Below are 19,351 nucleotides of genomic sequence, written 5' to 3'. Positions count from 1 at the left end.
ACAAAATACTTTTAGATTTAACTCGATTTTCTACTACTTCTATTTTCTACTTACTTTTAGTCAAGTATGACAATTGGGTACTTTTTCCACCACTGGCTATCGTTACCCTATACTTACAAGTAAGTACCCCTCAATATACACAGGATTTTGCTAGTTAAAATGAAGTGTAACACCTAGTAATTACATTGCACTTATGCAGATATTACATGTACTCTGGATCACACTTCCGGAAGCTTGAAAATGAGGGTCAGTTTGTCAGGAAGGGTAAGGTCCTGTATACGTTGGTGAATATAGTGGAAACTTGCCCAGTTGTAACAAGTATGGAAACAAGCATTCGTTGTTACACTTCTGTAATTACAGACCGCAATTACTAGCAGGTACATCTTGTTATTACATTGTAAGTTGTTATAGTGAACTACTGTACTCATTACAGTATAATTACACATGCAATTACACTATAATATGGACCACTTGAAAGGAAGTGTCACCGGCCTTCTCTGAGTCAAGTTGAAGGGCCATTTCTCTGAGTCAAGTTGAAGGGCCATTTCTCTGAGTCAAGTTGAAGGGCCATTTCTCTGAGTCAAGTTGAAGGGCCATTTCTCTGAGTCAAGTTGAAGGGCCATTTCTCTGAGTCAAGTTGAAGGGACATTTCTCTGAGTCAAGTTGGAGGACCAATTCTGGGAGTGACCAGGTTTCAGGGAAAATATGCATTCTTTTAAATTCTCTGGCTGAGATTTTTTTGAACAATGTGAACATTTGTTGTGTGATTATGTTGGTCTAACCAATAGGGCTGGTGTGTGTTGCTTGAAGCAGTGTGACCATGTCAACAACACTATAGTCTCTTCAGTCAGACATCCTCTGGCAAATTAATCTAGCTGAGTCAGATTGTTAATGTTTGTCTTTATAGCTCAGTGTTGGCCGCACTGTTGTACTGTGGGTGGTGATGGACTTGTGATTGTAGGTTTCCCCCAGCAATATATTTTTACACTAGCGTTCCACAGGGGTGCTGGCCCATGTAAAACCCAGCAGAATTGCAGTTCTTGACACAAACCGGTGCGCCTGGCACGTACTACCATATCATGGAAAGAGCAGGAATTCCTGATGTTTTGTACACTCAGTGTATATATGATATGGTCCAGTCTGGTAGAGCATGTCATATAGGGTATGAGAGTTGATGCTATGGTCTGGTTTGGCATAGAGACAGACTTGGCAGAACAGGTATACTGTTTCATTAAAAGTTTAATGAAATTTTGACCAACAATACAATTCTAGTGCAGGGCTCAAGGTGTGATGTGTATATCCATTATTTGATTAAGTACACAAACAACTAATTGTTGGGCAAATTGTTCAGAAAACAAGTCATCTATGTCTTATTATTGTTTGTTTTATTTGAAAAAATTAAATACATGACAATAAATATATCAAAGACAGGTTTTATATCAACAATACTATTATGTTCTTCCTTAATGTCTATACTATATACATAAAACATAGAAATATATACAAATAAATAATAATAAACACATTAAAAGGACAGCCACTTTGTAGGGCAGTGTCCCCATCACTGTCCTGACTCATTGATTGAAGTCTCTTTGGACCAGAGGGGACAGTGCCCCTTATTGGCGCTCCAACACCACTTGTTCTGGTTGTTGTCTACCATCCAAGGCCCAACCGGGCCAACCCCGCTTCAGAGACAAGCCAGCAGAGAGGTTGCAGGGTGGCACAGCTTCCAGTGCCAGACAAAGAGTGATCAAGTGCTAGTGGTGGTATGTGGGGTCTCAATGGAGCGTTGATTCTGTCGCTGTTGATTTCTGTAGGAGAGAAGAAGGTGTGCTGATTAACCCTCTGAGTTACGTGGCAGAATACATAAGCTTTATGGCAGACTATATTTACGGCCGAATAGATTCTATACTCTGTTAAGCTTTATGGAAGAATACATTTTTGTCAGAATAGATAGTGTACTCTGTTAAGCTTCATTGGAGAATATATTTATGGGAGAATCGATACTATACCCTACCCTGTTAAGCTTCAAACCATATTTATTTAGAGGAAAATACAGGTAACTGACAAAATAAAGGAAACAACAACATTGTTTTCTCTTAATGGGGTGTTGGGCAACCACGAGCCAGAACAGCGTCAACGTGCCTTGAGATAAATTCCACACGTGTCTGGAACTCTATTGGAGGGATGCAAAGTCATTATTCCACGAGAAATTCCATAATTTGGTGTTTTGTTGTTGATGGTGGAAAACACTGTTTCTAGCGCCGCTCCAGAATCTCCCATAAGTCTTCAATTGGATTGAGATCTAGTGACTGAGACGGCCATGGCATATGGTTTACTTCGTTTTCATTCTCATCAAACCATTCAGTGACCAGTCGTGCCCTGTGGATGGTGGCATTGTCATCCTATGGGTGAATAACTATGTAGCCAAAATAACTGGACCTGCCCAGCATTTGTATGCATGACAGGATGTTAATTGCTCAGGAACCACACCTGTGTGGAAGCATCACCTTTCAATATTCTTTGTATCCCTCATATACTCAAGTGTTCAGAAGTACCTGTAAATGGCCCATGATCTATATGGCACACACAGATGACATTATTTAACTAGGCATGTCAGTTAAGAACAAATTCTTATTTCAATGGCGGATTACACCGGCCAAACCCGGACAACACTGGGCCAATTGTACACCGCCCTATGGGACTCCCAATCACGGCCAGTTTTGATACAGCCTGGAATCGAACCAGGGTGTCTGTAGTGACGCCTCAAGCACCTCAAGACCTGAGATGCAGTGCCTTAGACCGCTGCGCCACTCAGGAGCCCAATATATCAAATTAAATAAGAATTCTATATATATACAGTATATGTACTCTACCATTCAAAAGTTTGTGGTCACTTCGAAATGTCATTGTTTTTTAAATAAAAGCCAAAAAAATTGTCCATTAAAATAACATCAAATTGATGAGAAATACAGTGTAGACAATGTTAATGTTGTGAATGACTATTGTAACTGGAAGCGGCTGATTTTGAATGGAATATCTACATAGGCGTACAGAGGCCCATTATCAGCAACCATCACTCCAATAGCACGTTGTGTTAGCTAATCCACATTTATAATTTTAAAAGTTTATTGATCATTAGAAAACCCTTTTGCAATTATGTTAGCACAGCAGAAACATGTTTTTCTGATTAAAGAAGCAATACAACTGGCCTTCTTTAGACTAGTTGAGTATCTGGAGCATCAGCATTTGTGGGTTCGATTACAGGCTCAAAATGGACAGAAACAAAGTACTTTCTTCTGAAACACGTCAGTCTATTCTTGTTCTGAGAAATGAATGCTATTCCATGCGAAAATTTGCCAAGAAACTGAAGATCTCGTACAACATTGTCTACTAGTCCCTTCACAGAACAGCGCACACTGGCTATAACCAGAATAGAAAGAGGAGTGGGAGGCCCTTGTGCACAACTGAGCAAGAGGACAAGTAAATTAGTGTCTAGTTTGAGAAACAGACACCTCACAAGTCCTCAACTGGCAGCTTCATTAAATGGTACCCGCAAAACACCAGTCTCAACGTCAACAATGAAGAGGTGACTCCGGGATGCTGGCCTTCGTGCTTTTCTTTAAAAAACAATGACATTTCTAAGTGACCCCAAACATTTGAATGGTTGTGTATATATATTTAAACATTAATATTTAATTCAATCAGCTAAATTTACTAAAATAATTCAAATAATAACATCATTCTGGCTTCATAAAATAACCTGTGCAATAAAACATCCAAAAACTCACTCTTTGATTTGTCTTTCAATCAGTATTTTGGCAAACTTCCCATTTGGGTCGAGACAGAGCGGACCTCTGGTTTTCAGTGTGACACTGATGGAGAGACAGAGGGAGAGAGAGAAGGGGTGGGTGAAAAAGAAAAAGAGTGGGTGGGAGGGAGATGTTTCATTAAATTAATCATTGAAATATATTGTGGAGAGCGTGCATCTAATTTTCTTACATTACAGTACAGTACGGCACAGCACAGTATGGTATAAAAACTCACATGACTTCTTCCTTAGAGCAGTGTGAGCGAGGAGGGTAATGGGTCAGTGTCCTGATTAAACTGATATTCACCCCCCCTGCATGTACTTTAGGACAGCGGCACCGAAGATTTAGTATACCTCTCCCTGTAGAGAAAAATCAGAAAGTCAAAGAAAACACTTCAGTCTCCCTCTACGTTCATCGACAATTTACTAATCTAGTTTTAGGCGGGATTCAATCTGAAACCATGTTACAGTGAGCTTGACATTCCAGGGTAATTTCCAATTGAACTTTTATTGTACCATAAATATGATCTCATCCAATGAGGTAACATTGCCTTTAAAAGGCACATTATCGACAATGTTATACAGATTGAATCCCAAACTTAAAGTTTTATTGTAAATTGCAAGAAATGAATAACATAGTTCACACCCATAGTCCACAATTATATTGTCAGATATACACTGAGTGTACAAAACATTATGGAAGAGTTCCTAATACTGAGTTGCCCCTTTTTGCCCTCAGAACAGCCTCAATTTGTCAGGGCGTGGTGTCGAAAGTGTTCCACAGGGATGCTGGCCTTTTTTGACTCCAAAGCTTCCCACGTGTCCTTAATGTTTTGTACACTCAGTATAAGTTAAAAGTTCTATTAAATACTAAAACATAACACTAATTTTCATCAAAAGTTCTACAGACAGATTTTTTAGCCAGGTACCTTGTATCATGTAGATGACGTCTGAGCAGACCAGAAGAACAATAACAGCCATTGCAGTATTCATGATGATCTTGACTCTGTAGACTGTAGTTGCAGTGTGGCTGTTGTATCAGAAGGTATACCAGTAAGCCAGCTGCAGTCTTCTTCTTCTTCTTCAGTTGCAGTGAATTTCTGAGTTCAACAGTTTTTCTTTGCTGAGTTGCTCTTCTTGTCTCCAGTATAGATTCTGTCTGCTGCATCATGGTAAGAGACATCTTATATGGTCTGAGCTCAGTGAAAGTGACTCGAGAGACCACATACCAGAGTGGACGGGAAGCACGCCAAGTCTTGCTTCTGGGAAAATAAGTGTTCACCCACTTATGTCCCAGCCCCCCCCCCCCCCCCCCCCCTCCTCTCCCACTTAACACATATCTGAACAGCAGCCCTTCTCTACCAGAGAATTTCACAAAAAACATACCACTTTTCATTGTCAGAATCACCTTTTTATGAGACAGCTACCTTCCATTCTTTTTGGACACTGAACCAGTGATGTGCGTTGATGTGCGTTTCTTGTGAGCCATGTCCTGCCTCAGGGACAGTCTGTGTCAGGTCATGCTGGAACCAAAAGATGAGGAGCTGTCCAGGTGATTTGTGTTGTACCATTTGTTAACTCTACAATCCGACAAGATCAGCCTTAAGTACATGGCATATTTTGAAAGGCTCTCGTTTGTTGGTGTTGCACTTCTGTGACATTGTTGGATTTTTTTTGCAGTCCATTAAACCAAGGAAATTAAGTTCACCAAAGTGGTAAAACCTGGCTCTCATGTGAACATTGATATTGTCCAGTATGTTGTAATAGATTCTCCCCCTCTCTACTCTGATCGTCTGTTTACTACGAGTTTCGTGTTCTGCCAGGCCCAGTTCATTGTATTTCTGATCAAATCGCTCATAGAAACTATCCAAGGCTTGTCACTGCCATTCCAGTAATTTCATTCTATCGCTAGTACAGGTACGTCAGAAACCAATATCCATCACTTCTTCTGCAGAACATGGAAGAGCGGTTTAATTGAAAATTCCTTCATAGGCCATGAGCAAAAAGGCACGGTGGCGGCCTCTAGATGGGTTGCTAACTGTTAATTTTTTTCAGCTAAGGCATGTAATAGTTCCACATATACTCAACAAAAATATAAACACAACATATTCAAAATTCAAAGATAAAAGTTCATATAAGAAATGCAGTCAATTGAAATAAATAAATTAGGCCTTAATCTATGGATTTCACATGACTGGGAATACAGATATACATCTGATGTTCACATATACTATACCTTCAACAAATGAGTCATACAATGGGCCTCAGGATCTCGTCACGGTATATCTGTGCATTCAAATTGCCATCGATAAAATGCAATTGTGTTTGTTGTCTGTAGCTTATGCCTGCCCATACCATAACTCCATCGCCACCATGGGGCACTCTGTTCACAACGTTGACATCATCAAACCGCTCACCAACACGACACCATACAGGTTGTCTGCGGATGTGAGGCCAGTTGGACGTACTGCCAAATTCTCTAAAACAAAATTGGAGGCAGCTTATGGTAGAGAAATTAACATTCATTTTCACAGGGTAGGCACTTCTGACCACATGTTACTGCACTGAACTACTTGAAAGGAGCTTACATGTCAACCTTTCACCCCCTTCAGAAAAACACACACACCACACACACTCACACGTCCAGTAGCAGTGTGCCAGGGAGTCGGCGTCATTGGTCATAGTCTGGATGCCAGTCTGTTTAGCCAACATTACACTACAAAGATTATCATATGACACATAGTGGCAAGGAAAGGAATGATAAAGGCTTTTAAGCTAAACAGACTGGTACTACTCAGACTGCTTTGGTCATTCAGGACTCATTCAGGACTGAGGAGATATGTTGCAACACTGTTCTACACTGTTCTACACTTCTAAACACTCCCAAAACAAACTAAAATGAAGGTAATTTGTCTGTGTGTGTGTGTGTGTGTGTGTGTGTGTGTGTGTGTGTGTGTGTGTGTGTGTGTGTGTGTGTGTGTGTGTGTGTGTGTGTGTGTGTGTGTGTGTGTGTGTGTGTGTGTGTGTGTGTGTGTGTGTGTGTGTGTGTGTGTGTGTGTGTGTGTGTGTGTGTGTGTGTGTGTGTGTGTGTGTGTGTGTGTGTGTGTGTGCGCGTGCGTGCGTCTTCCGAGAACAATCCACTGACTGTCCCTTTGACTTAACAAATAGCAACTCAGTTCATTGATGGGAAGAGTATTGCCACTTTACATTATTTCTCTGTGTTACTGTAGCAGATGTGATTCATAATAAGGAATGTCCTATTGGACTAACAACTAAGACGTTGGCTTCTTCTGTGGAAGACCCGGGTTAAAATCCAACCTTTGACATCCCTGTGACTCAAGCGATGTCTATGAATAGCGCTGGTAACTTCATTTTTCCAACGACAAAAAGGTTATCAGTCTTTATTGGAAGCGTTACTAAACCACCCACTACATTCAATCATGGATGAGGCGCTTGTACTTTTTGGCTTAAGAAAGTCCTCAGAGTTGCCAAATTGATTTTCTTTTATTTCTTTTATTTAATTTAACTGGGCTAGTCAGTTAAGAACAAACATCTGTTCCTTGACACTTGTAGAATCCATGCCACGGTGCATTGAAGACACTTTATGTAAGTGTTTCCTTTATTTTGGCAGTTACCTGAAGCTATCTGTTGAAAATTCCTCACACTTGCCCTTTCTCACTTGTTAAATTCAACCTCCTCTTTGTATTTTAATGGACACACCATCACGATAGCTCCAACTCTAAACAGCAATAGTTAAGAGAAATACAGTCCTTTATTCAAACCAAACTCTGAACAGTTTTTAAACTATCTATCCAGCTTCACTGCAACTCTGTGTCCACTTCAGTAGCTTTCCATCATTGGTCTCCTGTCCTGGACAAGGTTTAAGGGCCATTTATCTGAGTCAAGTTGAAAGGGCATTTGGTAACACATACTTTTAAGGGGTCCTTGTTTTGCTTCTTCTCATCTTCATCCAATGAATAAAAACTGTGACAAAGGTTGGGATCCTTTGTGGATGCACTGGGTGTCTGAGATGACAGACTATATGCTCAGTAGGCTCTACTTACTAAACAATGAATGTGCACTGTTCAAAATGTATCTCTAGTCAATGTCCTTTGCGTGGGTAAAATCACTGTGGAAGCCAAGCCAGGTAAAAAAAAGCCATTATACAACCTATGTGTTGTGATAATTGTTTTGTTTGCTCTATAATCTGTTAGTTCATATGCCTTGACACTGATGCATAGGTCTAAGGCAGAGACAATAGGAAGACAGTGGCAGCAATTCAACCGTGAAGGCCTGAGTCTCTTCTGAACAGTTGGTGTTGAGATGTGTCTGTTACTTGAACTCTGTGAAGCATTTATTTGGGCTGGTAACTCTAATGAACTTATCCTTTGCAGCAGAGGTAACTCTGGGTCTTCCTTTCCTGTGGCGGTCCTCATGAGAGCCAGTTTCATCACAGCGCTTGATGGATTTTGCAACTGCACTTGAAGAAACTTTCAAAGTTCTTGGAATGGTCCGTATTGACTGACCTCCATGTCAAAGTACTGATGGACTGTTGTTTCTCTTTGCTTATTTGAGCTGTTCTTGCCCTAATATTGTATTTTACCAAATAGGGCTATCTTCTGTATACCACCCCTACCTTGTCACAATACAACTGACTGGCTCAAACGCATTAAGAAGCAAAGCAATTCCACAAATTAACTTTTAACAAGGCACAGCTGTTAATTGAAATGCATTCCAGGTGACTACCTCATGAGAGAATGCAAAGCATGTGCAAAGCATTCATCAAAGGGTGGCTACTTTGAAGAATGTCAAATATATTTGGATTTCTTAAACACTTTTTTTGGTTACGATATTCCATATGTCTTATTTCATAGTTTTGACGTCTTCACTATTATTCTACAATGTAGAAAATAGTACAAATAAAGAAAAACCCTTGAATGAGTAGGTGTGTCCAAAGTTAACCGGGTACTGTACATTTGACAACTTTTACTTCAACCTCATTACAGTTCTAAAGAAAATAATTTACTTTTTACATGTTCCCTGACACCCAAATGTATTCATTAATTGCTTAGCAGGACAGGAAAGTGGTTAGCAGGACAGGAAAGTGGTCCAATTCACACATTTATCAAGAGAACATCCCTGGTCATCCCTAACGCCTCTGATCTGGTGGACTTACTAAACACAGTTGCTTCAATTGTAAATTATGTAAATTATGGAATGGACTCTATCTACATGTGTATTTATCCTACTGTGTTATACCAAACAAATGTAAATGTTTTTTGTCCTAGTGTTGGAGTATGCCCCTGGCAATCCATGACTTTAAAAAAGAAAATCGTGCCGCCTGAGTACCCACCAACAAACTGTTCACGTCACAGAGATATGTCATCAGAGCGCGCAACAGGACATTACACTGTCTACACTGTTGTTTATGTTAAAACATTTATTAAATTGATTTTAATCCCAACTAAAGTTGTTGCTAAGGATTCCACGATGCAGTTAGCCTTTACGGCTGGGACTGCAAGTTTGTGTTCCTTTTTTTGCGTGGATTCCACGAGTGCTAGCTGGCTGTACTAGAGACACCTGTTGTCGTCGTGGGAAAGACTCGTTAGCTTTTCGTAAAACAACTGGTTGCAGTAAAGAGCCAATCTAGATACTAAGGAGATCCTGAGGGAAATCAACAAGTACCAACAGCTTTACGCTATGGAGGAACATACTACATCATGGAAAGATCCAAGATCCAAGAAAAACAGATTCATCTACAGACACGGACGATTTACCATTGAGGTAGAGGTTAGTGCTCTGGCTGGAATCCATGCAACACTGGAAACGTTGTGTGAGGAGGTAGCAGGGCTGAGGGGGTGTTTGGAGTTCAGCCAGAGTAAATTCTCACACTCCAAAGAGAAAACAAGACTCACAGCCAAGGTAAAAATCCACGATTCCAACATGGATTGTCTACTCAAGGAAACATGATGATGAAGGAGTCGCTACTACATACAAAGTCTTTGCATGTGTGAAAATCTATTTTTTTCTGGGATTCTTTAGGATGCATCCAATAATCCAGAGGGCACGATCAGAGAATTCATGCAATCCGCCTCGAAACTTCCTATAGAGAATGTTAACTTTTACCGCCTCAGAAACCCGGATCCGGGAGCACCCCCCACCCCCCCCCCACTGACTAGCATAGCTAGCATAGCGTCACAAGTAAATTGTAGCTTCTAAATATCATTAAATCACAAGTCCAAGACACCAGATGAAAGATACACTTCTTGTGAATCTAGCCACCATTTCTGATTTTTAAAATGTTTTACAGGGAAGACACAATATGTAAATCTATTAGCTAACCACGTTAGCAAAAGACACCATTTTTTTTACTCCACTATTTTTCCACTCCATCACCAGCTATCACCAATTCGACCAAATAAAGAAATAGCCACTAACCAAGAAAAAACCTCATCAGATGAGTCTGATAACATATTTATTGTATAGCATAGGTTTTGTTAGAAAAATGTGCATATTTCAGGTATAAATCATAGTTTGCAATTGCAGCCACCATCACAAATCTCCCCAAAGCGACTAGAATTACTACAGAGAGCAACGTGTATTACCAATTTACTCATCATAAAACATTTCTTAAAAATACACAGCTCACAGCAATGGAAAGACACAGATCTTGTGAATTCAGACAATATTTCAGATTTTCAAAGTGTCTTACAGCGAAAACACAATAAATCGTTATATTAGCATACCACATTTGCAAACGTTACCCGAGCATTGATTCAAGGCAAAATGAGCTATAGCGTTATCATCACCAAAATACATTAATTTTTTCACTAACCTTCTCAGAATTCTTCCGATGACACTCCTGTAACATCATATTACACAATCCATATAGAGTTTGATCGAAAATGTGCATATTTAGCGGCACAAATCGTGCTTACACAATGGAAATAGTGTCCAACTACTCAAGCAATCTGCCCGGCGCCATCTTGAAAATACAACTATTTTTATCGAAAACTATTCATAAACTTGACAAAAAAAATACAGGTTGGACATGAAATGAAAGATGCATTAGTTATTAATGCAACCGCTGAGTTAGATTTTTTAAATTAACGTTACTAGACATACAGTGTGCGTTACAGCCAGACTAGTGCCGCAATAATGGCGTCACTAGTCGCCATTATTGAGTTTACATTTTTCCACATAAAAACGGGATAACATCATAAATAGCTCTTACTTTTCGACGAGCTTCCATCAGAATCTTGGCCAAGTGGTCCTTTGTCCAAAAGAATCGTTGCTTGGTTGTAAAACGTTGCATTCAACTTCTGATATAGCAGCTAACAATAGCTAACAATAGCTATTTTGCCCCAACGTGTCCAAATCCTCAAGACGCAATACTGAGGAAATTCCGAAAAGTAGCAATATACTCGCATAATCTGATATAACTCGGTTTAAAATAGCTTCGTTATGATGTTTCTAACACCTATATCGAATTAAATTACAGACGGATACATCTAAGGTTGATAACTGAGCGTTTGAAAATGGCATCCTGAGGTCCTTCTCTGCGTAATGGTCAGCGTTGAAAAGAAGGCGCACCTCACTCCTTGGCCTTTTATAAACTCTGAGAGCTACGTAGAAAGCCCATTCCACTTCTCATTGGTTACTGACATCCAGGGGAAGGCGGGTGCAGTTCATGTCGTTCCATAGGATACACACAGACCTTTAAAACTGATCTGAGACCAGAGCTTCGCTCTCAGACCTTCGCAGTACCTGTCATGGATTTCGCTGTAGAAAGAGTTCTGGGTCACCCACAGACATAATTCCAACGGTTTATGAAACTAGAGAGTGTTTTCTATCCAATAGAATTAATAATATGCATATTGTACGAGCAAGAATTGAGTACGAGGCAGTTTAATTTGGCAACACCCAGAAAAAAAAAATGCTAACTGCTCCCCCTATTGACAAAAGGTTTTAAGGTGGTTTTCCAACGAGTACACAGACTTGGAGCAACAAGACCAAGAGTCCCTGACCGATCATCGCACTATTTGAACACTACCAACAAAAGGAGCTGATCAAAAGCAGGGGAAGGGAGCTTAAAGGGACCAAATTTGGTCTCAATGACCAATTTCCAAGGGAGATAAACGGACGTCGTAAGAGACTGTATCCGGTACAAAGACAACAAAGGAAGGATGGTAGGCATGCCTTTATCATTGTGGACAAACTCTTTATAGATGGACAGCTATTCCGAGACAGCTCCATAACACCATGGCTGTACTAAATTCTACAGGGACTTCAGGTTACAAAAAAAAGAATGGGAACTGTAAAAATATCTGAACATTATGAAGTGGATATTGTTGGATTGGACATTTTGAACATTGAGATATTAAAGACATGATAGATCAGATGTATAGTATATTAAGGAGTGAGATCTGTAGAAAGACAGAGTAGCTGTGGAATGTGTTGGGTGGACTGGAGGAGATCACATGATTGCTATAGGGGAGACAGATGGACATCTGTGGACTAGACGAAAGAGGGGTTGAGGTCAGGAGGTGAGGTCAGATCCCCTGAAGGGAGTAATAAGTGTTTAGTATCCTGTTACTCTTTTACTGTAGAACCATAAAATGTAAGGATTGGAGAGAAGGAGGAGTTTCTTAAGTGGGATATATATATCTGTGATGGGAGAAATGTTGGGTTGTCTGAATTACAGATGTACAGGACCTTTGGGCAGATTTAAACTTGTCCGTGAGTTATTTACTCTGAAAAATAAGAACCTAACAATATGAACACACAAACTCAATTACATGCTTGCTTACACATACTGTCACATGCCGGCTCATAGCCTGTGACAAAAACACGAACAGGTATAGGCCAATTAAAAGTGTTCTTTATTATAAACAAAACTATTAACTTTAAACTAAGAAAAGGAATGAGGTGTGAAAGTATTATAATGTAAGGTGTATGTAAAGTGCAGGGATGCGTGAATATGTGTGTGTGAACATGACTGAGTGAAAACTATGCAAAACTACAAAGGAACAAACAAAACAGGATCATACCTGGAGGAGCAGAGAGAGAGAGAGAGAGAAGTGATTAGTGACAGTTTAAATACTTAGAGCCCAGGTGACTCCAATCACTAACGACCCTCCTCTGCCTGCAGGAGGAACCGCCCCTGCACTGCAGAGGAGGAGCCGTGACAATACACACACACCTGATCTCGCTTTCTTCTCTCACTCTCTTTTCTCCCTCTCTCTCTATTGTCGAGAACTGTTTTATAATTTAATGTGTTTATTGTTTGTCTCTTTTTTATGTATTTGTCTACAAGTTTAAATATGTTTACAACAAGCAAGGGGAAGATGTCAGAATAGGGGCATTGGGGAATAATAATATATTGTACTGAATACATTTGTACTGTAGTGAAGCCTTCTCTAGAGTAATGCAAGGTCTTTTTCATGATCATGTGAAACGTCAATTGCTATGGAAATGCTGGGATGAGTTTTTCAATGATGTTAAAGTTAATTATGATGCAACTATGACGGTGATACAATATGGATTACAATTATGAATATTAAGGCTATATGCACTACATGTTACACACACAGACACTCAACCATGCAAATAGGCAGAGTTATTTATTTGGACATCACACATTATAGTCTTACTCTTATACAGATATCATACACACTCTCACTAAATCACATCCAATATCATACACATCAACCTACTCAGATTTGCTACACACATAATATCTTGTCTCAATTGTCTAACATCTGTGGCATTGGCTCACAGGCAAACAGGCAAGGGAATAAAACAAATAATGCTAGAACCTATTTCTTGAATTCTAAATATCAGACATTTGAAAGCTCTAGTTTTGACCTTCATAATACCTCTGATGGCAGTAACTTTACAAGCACTAATTATGGTCAATTTAGACTGAGAATAGTATCTAGTTATGGTAAGGGGTGAAATAAGTATAGCCAGTTATAATTGTAACGGTTTAGCAAATTATAAAAAAAGATCAGTCTTTACATGGCTAAAAGAAAAGGAATATACCATACACTGTTTACAGGAAGCTCACTCTACATCCTTAGATGAAGTTGTGTGGAAAAAGGAATGCGGTGGTGAAATAATTGTCTGTCATGGACAAAGGAACTCAAAGGGTGTGGTGATATTAATTAACAAAAATGTCAATCTGAATGTGCAAATAGTCAGGAATAATTCCCAAGGAAGGTGGATCCTTTTGAATATGAAAGTGGACGAAAAATACATTTGTCTCATTAATCTATATGGTCCAAATTAGGATGATCCACACTTCTTCGAAAACATTTATACCAATTTATTGAACTTAAAGGCAACAAATGATCTTATCATTATGGTAGGAGACTATAACACAGTGTTAAGTACCTCAATGGACCGTAAAGGTAATCACTCTACAAACTATCATCACCATGCCCTTAAGGAAATCACAAATATTATGCACACATTAGAAATAGTGGATATTTGGAGACTAAAAAACCCCGACCTAGTGAGATATACACGGAGGAGACTTAATCAAGCTAGTCGTCTTGACTACTTTCTTGTCTCTTTCTCTCTTGCATCAAAGGTTAAAAAAGTTTTAATAGGAGACAGAATGCGATCAGATCATCATCTAATTGGCATTCACATAACTCATATATTTTCCACGGGGATGGGGATATTGGACATTTTATCAAAGTTTACTGGAGGACAACTTATTTTTAACTAAGACAAAATAATTTATAACTGAATTTTTCCAGTATAATATAGGTTCACCAAATCCCCTTATTGTTTGGGATATCATTAAATGTACATTCAGGGGTCATTCAATTCAATATTCATCAATAATAAAAAAGCAGTTTCTGGCTAAAGAAACAAGACTAACAAGGGAAATCCATGATCTAATAGTACAGGTAGATAACAATTAAAAATGATACTAGAGAGATACAAAATTAGAGGAAAACAAAAAGAACTTGAGGAACTTATTCAAGAACGATCTAATGTAATCTATTATAAAAATAAAGCAAACTGGATGGAATATGGAGAAAAATGCACAAAATTCTTCCTGAATCTCCAATACAGGAACGCTAACAAATCGAATTCTCAGAATTATATTTTAAAAGAGGAAGCTAATTATTTTAGGCAGATGTTCTCTTTTCCGTCTCATCCTTTCCCACTGAATGAAGATTATGGTAAGGAATTCTTTCCAAATAATATAAAAAATGTAAATTTAACAAACGATACATTGGAGATAATATACGACAACTACTAGAAATAATAGATCATGAAACATATGAGCCAGGAATGGTATTCATAGCAGATTTTGAAAAGGCATTTGATAAAGTAAGATTGGATTTTATTTATAAATGCCTGGATTTTTTCAATTTCGGTAATTCTCTTATAAAATAGATAAAAATAATGTATTGCAACAACAGGTGTAAAACAGTAAATAACAGCTACTTCTCAGAGCGTTTTGAATTGTCAAGAGTTAAACAAGTGTCCCCCCTGTCTTTTCTCTTAATGGGGCTTTGGGCCCCCACGAGCCAGAACAGCTTCAATGCGCCTTGACATAGATTCTACATGTGTCTGGAACTCTATTGGAGGGATGCGACATCATTATTCCATGAGAAATTCCATCATTTGGTGTTTTGTTGATGGTGGTGGTGGACTCTGTCTCAAGCGTCGCTCCAGGATTGGGTTGAGATCTAGTGACTGAGATGGCCATTGCATATGATTTACATTGTATTCATTCTCATGAAACCATTCAGTGACCACTCGTGCGCTGTGGATGGGGGCATTGTCATCCTATGGGGGCATAACCATGGTAGCCAAAATAATGGGCAACTGGACCTGCCCAGCATTTTTATTCATGACCATAAGCATGGGATGTAAATTGCTTAGGAACTGCTCACGAACAACACCTGTGTGGAAGCACCTGCTTCAATAATCTTTGTATCCCTCATATACTCTAGTGTTTCCTTTATTTTGGGAGTTACATGTAAATGGCCCATGATTTATATGGCACACAAATATATCGTTTTTTAATGAAATAAAATCAAATATACTATGTATATATATTTAAACTTTAATAGTTAATTCAAACAACTAAATTGTAAATTGACTAAAACAACTAAAATAATAACAATTCTGACTTCATAAAATAGATTATGGATGTATTTTATTGCACAAACTCACGCTTTGGTTTGTCTTTCAATCAGTGTTTTGGCAAAGTTCCCATTTTGGTCGAGACAGAGCGGACCTCTGGTTTTCAGTGTGACTCTGATGGAGAGACAGAGGGAGAGAGAGAGAGAAGGTGTTGGTGAAAAAGAAAAAGAGTGGGTGGGAGGGGGGGTTGTTTAATTAAATTAATAATTGAAATATAGATTTTTGAGAGTGTGTGCATCTAATTTTATTTAAGTACAGTACTGTTACGTTACCCAGTTTCTGTGTTGTAGCTTTTGTATTTGAGTGTGTGTGTTTCAGGAGATAGCTTCCTGAGTTCTCCCCAACCAGCTGATTTGTCGACTCAATGGCTAATGGATGATTAGAGAGCTGACCCCGCCCCATCGTCAAGAAGCAGCTGACTCTAATCACCATTGCCACCTGGAGAGAGAGAGAGAGAGAGAGAGAGAGAGAGAGAGAGAGAGAGAGAGAGAGAGAGAGAGAGAGAGAGAGAGAGAGAGAGAGAGAGAGAGAGAGAGAGAGAGAGAGAGAGAGAGAGAGAGAGAGAGAGAGAGAGAGAGAGAGAGAGAGAGAGAGAGAGAGAGAGAGGGAGAGAGAGAGAGAGAGAGCATATTGAAGGTTGAGGAATGTAGAGAGTTTGATTGTGAGAGAGATATTTGCTGAGAGAGGAGGCTGATGGCTTTGGGGTATTTACTGTGTTAGTTGTTGCTGGGAGCAGTTGGTATATTCTGTGAGTTTGTTGCTCAGTCAGACAGATCCTCATTGATGTCCTGTGTTTCTGAGTGTTTGTGAAATTGTTAAATATTATTCTGTTTCATTTGTTCCCAGGGGGGAAGGGGAAGGCACCTAGGGAGTGCTTAGGCAAGAGGTCCGCGGGCATACATATACCCGTAGTATATTCACTGTCTAGGCACACTAGGTAAGACCTGGGCGGACCACCCCCTGTATTTTGGTTAGGGCATCAGGTGGTGCTAAGTTAGGTAAGTTAAGTGGGTAGGCAGGTTAGATAGGAGAGGGGGAGCTTTGATATTTACTTGCTTTGGTTCCGTCCAGCCCCTTTTCCCCATATTACCGTGTAGAAAATAAATCCTAGTAAACGGTAAATTCTGCCTTTGTCGTCCTTTCTCGCACCTACAATTCATACCTCTTTTGCTTCACGAGGAGTTGAGTTGCAGCAGGGTGTTGCGTTCCTTCTTCTCAGAGGAGTGCGTAACAAGTACATTACAGTACAGTACTGTATAGTACAGTAACTCACATGACTTCTTCCTTAGAGCAGTGTGAGCGAGGAGGGTAATAGGTCAGTGTCCTGATTAAACTGATATTCACCCCCCCTGCATGTACTTTAGGACAGCGGCACCGAGGATATTGTATACCTCTCCCTGTAGAGAAAAAACAGAAAGTCAAAGAAAACACTTCAGTCTCCCTCTACGTTCATCAACAATTTACTATACCAGATTTAGACGGGATTCAATCTGAAACCATGTTACAGTGAGCTTGACATTTAAAGGTAATTTCCAGTTGAGCTGACATCTGCAGTGTTTACTGCACCTTAAATATGATCTCAGCCAACGAGGTAACATTGCCTTTAAAAGCGCATTATCCCTCTAGTGGTGCGGGGGCTGTGCTATGGCAAAGTGGGTGGGGTTATATCCTTCCTGTTTGGCCCTGTCCGGGGGTATCATCGGATGGGGCCACAGTGTCTCCTGACCCCTCCTTCCTGTCTCAGCCTCCAGTATTTATGCTGCAGTAGTTTGTGTCGGGGGGCTAGGGCCAGTTGGTTATATCTGGAGTACTTCTCCTGTCTTATCCAGTGTCCTGTGTGAATTTAAGTATGCTCTCTCTAATTCTCTCCTTCTCTCTTTCTTTCTCTCTCTCGGAGGACCTGAGCCCTAGGACCATACGTCAGGACTACTGGGCATGATGACTCATGGCTGTCCCCAGTCCACCTGGCCTTGCTGCTGTTCCAGTTTCAACTGTTCTGCCTGCAGTTATGGAACCCCTACCTGTCCCAGACCTGCTGTTTTCAACTCTTAATGATCGGCTATGAAAAGATAACTGACATTTATTCCTGATTATTATTTGACCATGCTTGTCATTTATGAACATTTTGAACATCTTGGCTCTCTCTAATTCTCTCCTTCTCTCTTTCTTTCTCTCTCTCGGAGGAACTGAGCCCTAGGACCATACGTCAGGACTACCGGGCATGATGACTCCTTGCTGTCCCCAGTCCACCTGGCCTTGCTGCTGTCCCAGTTTCAACTGTTCTGCCTGCGGTTATGGAACCCCTACCTGTCCCAGACCTGCTGTTTTCAACTCTTAATTATCGGCTATGAAAAGCCAACTGACATTTATTCTTGATTATTATTTGACCATGCTTGTCATTTATGAACATTTTGAACATCTTGGCCATGTTCTGTTATAATCTCCACCCGGCACAGCCAGAAGAGGACTGGCCACCCCTCATAGCCTGGTTCCTCTCTAGGTTTCTTCCTAGGTTTTGGCCTTTCTAGGGAGTTTTTCCTAGCCACTGTGCTTCTACACCTGCATTGCTTGCTGTTTGGGGTTTTAGGCTGGGTTTCTGTACAGCACTTCGAGATATTAGCTGATGTACGAAGGGCTATATAAAATAAACTTGATTGATTGATTATCGACAACGTTATATGGATTGAATCCCAGCATTAACATTTTAGAGTAAATTGCAAGAAATGAATAACGTAGTTCACACCCATAGTCCACAATTCTGTTGTTAGGTATAAGTTCAAAGTTCTACTAAATACTAAAACATAATACTAATTGACATCAAAAGTTCTGCAGACAGGTTTTTGAGTCAGTTACCTTGTATCATGCAGATGACGTCTGAGCAGACCAGAAGAACAATAACAGTCATTGCAGTATTTAGACTGTAGTTGCAGTGTGGCTGTGTGCAGTCATCCGGAGTTCCAAATTGAGCAGCAGCTGCTGAAAAAATGAGCTCCTACAAATATTGAAATTTACATGGTTTTTAGAGTGAAGTACATTGGGAAAAAGAAAATGAAAACGGCAAGACTGAATTGGAGACAAAACAAGCAACAAACAAAGAAGATAGGCTTTTGAAAAAGTAACTATTTTTCATAAAACAAGCAACAAACAGTTATCTTAGCTAGCTGAATTGTTTACCAGTTGCTAAGCAGTTGCTAGGGACTCTCCTGGAAGAAGCTAGCTAGCTAACAAAGAATAACAAAGAATATCTAGTTAACAGAAGAAAAGACAAAATAAGGACAGAAGAAAAAGGACAAAGTGAAACAGTCCTCTAAAGACACAAGAGACAATAGTACAAGAAACACCGCTTCTATTGCAATTATATTCTATTTC

General features: G+C 39.7%; 2 protein-coding genes across 2 annotated transcripts in view; both read right to left on the bottom strand.

Moving 5' to 3' along the window:
- LOC139561651 (C-X-C motif chemokine 9-like) overlaps positions 1 to 18,949 on the bottom strand; it is a 31,316-nt gene extending 12,367 nt beyond the window's left edge. The window contains exon 1 of the mRNA XM_071378896.1: positions 18,836 to 18,949. Coding sequence (XP_071234997.1) covers positions 18,836 to 18,887 — 52 coding nt within the window. The 5' untranslated portion in view covers positions 18,888 to 18,949. The remainder of the gene's footprint in view (positions 1 to 18,835) is intronic.
- Positions 1,371 to 4,972, bottom strand: LOC139561703 (C-X-C motif chemokine 3-like). The gene is made up of 4 exons (XM_071378957.1): positions 4,741 to 4,972; positions 4,048 to 4,171; positions 3,792 to 3,875; positions 1,371 to 1,811 (listed from the first exon to the last, which is right to left on the bottom strand). The coding sequence occupies exons 1-4, from the start codon at positions 4,802 to 4,804 to the stop codon at positions 1,751 to 1,753; spliced, it is 333 nt and encodes a 110-aa protein (XP_071235058.1). The 5' UTR covers positions 4,805 to 4,972; the 3' UTR covers positions 1,371 to 1,750.
- Positions 18,950 to 19,351: the final 402 nt, after the last annotated feature.

The sequence above is a fragment of the Salvelinus alpinus genome, chromosome 31, assembly GCF_045679555.1.
Source record: "Salvelinus alpinus chromosome 31, SLU_Salpinus.1, whole genome shotgun sequence".
NCBI lineage: Eukaryota > Metazoa > Chordata > Actinopteri > Salmoniformes > Salmonidae > Salvelinus > Salvelinus alpinus.
This window is presented reverse-complemented; position numbering and strand designations above follow the sequence as displayed.

Coding starts and splice junctions, on each gene's coding strand:
- LOC139561703 (XM_071378957.1), bottom strand. CDS start 4,804: ATGAATACTGCAATGGCTGTTATTGTTCTTCTGGTCTGCTCAGACGTC. Junction 4,172..4,740: donor CGTCATCTACATGATACAAG/GTACCTGGCTAA, acceptor TTTTCTCTACAG/GGAGAGGTATACTAAATCTT. Junction 3,876..4,047: donor TGCTCTAAGGAAGAAGTCAT/GTGAGTTTTTAT, acceptor TCTCTCCATCAG/TGTCACACTGAAAACCAGAG.